The sequence below is a fragment of the Zeugodacus cucurbitae genome, chromosome 5 (assembly GCF_028554725.1).
Source record: "Zeugodacus cucurbitae isolate PBARC_wt_2022May chromosome 5, idZeuCucr1.2, whole genome shotgun sequence".
NCBI lineage: Eukaryota > Metazoa > Arthropoda > Insecta > Diptera > Tephritidae > Zeugodacus > Zeugodacus cucurbitae.
This window is the reverse complement of record NC_071670.1, coordinates 34031840-34035274: the sequence shown is the minus strand read 5'-3', so window position 1 is coordinate 34035274 and position 3435 is coordinate 34031840. Positions and strand designations below refer to the sequence as shown.

The 3435-nt window shown below is 34.9% G+C and overlaps 1 protein-coding gene across 1 annotated transcript; it reads right to left on the bottom strand.

The window, feature by feature from the left end:
- Positions 1–1301: 1301 nt before the first annotated feature.
- On the bottom strand, positions 1302–3214 carry LOC128922174 (uncharacterized). The gene is made up of 2 exons (XM_054231832.1): positions 2947–3214; positions 1302–1902 (listed from the first exon to the last, which is right to left on the bottom strand). Exons 1-2 carry the CDS (start codon positions 3029–3031, stop codon positions 1499–1501), a joined length of 489 nt encoding a protein of 162 aa, XP_054087807.1. The 5' UTR covers positions 3032–3214; the 3' UTR covers positions 1302–1498.
- Between the last annotated feature and the right edge of the window lie 221 nt (positions 3215–3435).

Sequence of the window (3435 nt, the reverse complement as noted above, 5' to 3'; positions counted from 1 at the left end):
GCTGAATAAGGTGTCAGAGTTGCGTTGTGACACTTTTATATGGATATGCGGAAGCTAATAGGGAGTTTTTCAAATATTTGCATAAGTACATTTAGACAAAGTGCGCCAGGAAAACGACAACGTTGATTTCCTTTACGTTTTCAATTTGTAATATCTGTAATGTATACGGAATGAAGGGATCAAACATTATTGGAAATGTGATGCTGTTATTGTGAATATTTAGAATATTTATTCATATGCTCGAAAAGGTTATGTATAAACTAGTAAAGTGCGCCCGGATATAGAAAAATAGTATGCTTTCGGACTGTTTAGTAGATTATATCATACTTTGTAGCGAAACGAATATTACAAATTTGTAACTCTGGCTCGGTACTGTCACAAATTCAAAGGATCTCTGATACATATATCTTACTTTGGCCCAAAAAAACATATTTATATCAACCTTCGAATGAAAATAGATCGATCGACGTTCCTGATGGTTTATTCCTCTATTTCCATGCTAATAAAAGTTCACTCTCTCTTCTTTAATGGCGTAGAGGCCGATTTACCTACAGCGCTCCATTCGTTTTTTCTATTCGCTATTTGGCGCCAAATGATCAACATCGATATCGTCGAAAAACTCATACAGCTCTTCGTTCCATCGTCCGCGGTATTTGCCGTTGCCAATGTTCAAAGAGTCCAAAATCTACCGCAAATCATCAGATGTTGACATCGTCTATGCTTCTGCACCAAAAAGCAGAACGGGAGTTTGGTTTTTGTCCGTCGAGAGAGGTCTTTATTATCCAATTACCCACATAGTCTATAGGAGAACCTGTTGGCAAGAGTGTTGCGTTGGATTTCAACGTTATGACTATCAAAGTTATGACTATCAACAGTGGCGTGAGAACCAAGTCGCCAAGTATGTTTGATGACGATTGATATTTCGGAGGAGTAGCTTTTTTGAGACATGAAATACAACCGACCAAAACTAACTCGGCCACAAGTGAGAACACACATCCGATTAAATGAAGAATGAATGCGTGCTCCCATTTCGAATAAATCAAGCAAGAAGCTATATGAATCTCTTGAAAGTAGATAAACGAAACAGATAAAGGTGAAAGACGTTTCAAAATCAATACCGCCCCTCTTTATGGGCCATCAGAAAGCGTCGATGAAATCCCAATGAATTCTTCATATCTGACAGTATCCGATACCAAACCATTTTTAGAAAAAGAGCAATGAATATCTAAACATATCGTTTTGTTCCATAATTCTAATTCCAATTCATCTTCAGCAGCTAGATAAAAAATAACAAAAACGAATTAACTAAAAAATATAAATTTTATTTCCAATAATCGTTAAATTCATATTTATACAAATATAGTCGTAAAATATTTCGTAAATTTGTGAAATTTTTAATTTTAACTTCCTACAGATTAATTCTTTGTATAGCACATAAATTCTCAGCTCAACTTAGGTACCAACTTAAGTACTTAAATACATAATTGTATGCATGCGTTTAGTGACGGTGTCTGTGACCGTAGGAGTAACCAGCCGATTGGGCTGCCGTCGTAGTTGCCTCAGGCTCTGGTACAGCTGCAGCGGTGGTGGCAACAGGCGTGGCGGGAGCAGCTGGAGCGGCTGGGGCGGCGCCACCTTTGACCAGCACGGGTATGCGAATGGTTTTCGTGATGAAAGCGGGCTTGGGCAGAGCGGCGCTGGCGCTGCTAACCTTATTCAATACGTTCCTTAGCAAATTCTGCTTCAGATTAGTCTTGGCCTGCACCAAACCGCCAACCACTTGCGTAACTGTCTGGATCTTGGCTGTCACAGCATTAGTTAAACCCTGAATAAGCGCGTTGGGGTCCAAGGCGGGTGCTGCAGGAGCGGCAGAACTGGCTGGGGCTGGGGCGGCAGCAACATCTAAAAACGTTTGAGAGAAGAAAGTGAAAGGCGTTAATTTTGAATGAATAAATATTTATGTGTGTGTGTGTTTAGCTAAATTGCGAATTCGGAAATGGAAATACATAGAATTAATAAATAAATTAAATTTATTCTTATTTATTTTCGCACGCAACAGTGTTGCCATATGTATTCAATTGCAAAAATTTACTATAAAATACAATTCAATGGTTATTATTTCATTATTTTTTTACGCACTATTTGTTTAAGATTAAGCTTTATATTAGGATTTAAGAATTTATTCAATTCTTCTGCAAAAAAAAAAAATCTAAAATAAAAATTTCGATAATACAATTTTTATAACGTCAATTTAAAGTGATTTATATTTAAATTTCATATTTATTAATGCTGTGAAATATTTGGTGATTCTATCAAATTAACATGCATTTCTAAAAAAATATAATTTTTAAGGTTTATTTTTTAAATCTTTATTTTCTATGTTATAAGTTATAAAATATAGTTTACTAACTCAAATCCTTCCCACTTTCAATTAATTAGCATATTTTGTATCAGAAAAAAATAGAGAAAAAAGTAAAACGAAAAACCCTGATTTATTGGTCAGCTATGCCAAGCTTTGTTTTGAAACAATTGCCGTTATATTAATTTTTTTTATTCTTTAATATGTTAAAACCACTTTAAACTTGTTTTTAAAAATACACTTAAGCATATTTTGAAAAATAAATGAAATAGTTGTTGCTATTCTACGTCACTTCTTTAGAAATACAGTTGAACTTCCCTAACTCGAATCATAATAATCCACAAAAAAACTTCAAGTTATAAAGACTTCCGAGTTACGGAAGGTAATTTGTATAAAATTTGACTTCTATTGCCAATTCAAGAGTTCGAAATATGGAAGTTCAACTTTCGAAAAATTTAGAAAACTTGTATTAAATGAAGTTTAAAATTATTTTATAGCTGAAGTTCTAATGACAAAGTCACGCGAGAATTGAAGCACACACTTTTTCTTATTTTTTTTTTTTTTTCAAAACAAAACATTTTCCATACTTTTCGAAAGAATGATGAACGCATCATTCTGCTGGATCTGCACGGCTGCCAAAGCCACGATGGCCACAAAAACAAATTTGTACATTTTTTATAATATTAAAAGTAAACACAACACTGCAAATTGTTATTTGTTTTGTTTTTCAATTTTTTTTTTTTGATTTTTTAAATAATTTAAAATCTGTTGTTTGCTCAACGGCTCTTTGGCGCACTTAAATCATCAACTACACGATTGCTACCGTCGACTGAAACGAAACTAGTTGTTAACTTTTACAGAGGCTTTTATATGCCCTCGGAGTCCACGCCGATCTTCTACAACGACTTCTATGTAAGCTATGTAGCCAAACGAACGCCGAAACGCGCTCGTCTCCCTTCGGAAATAGCCACACGCCATTTCGTATAATTCTATCCGCTCGTACTCGGCATTCTTTCTCAAACATATACTTATGTTTGGTTGAATGTGCGCGTGTTTGTCGACATTGCGTATCAATC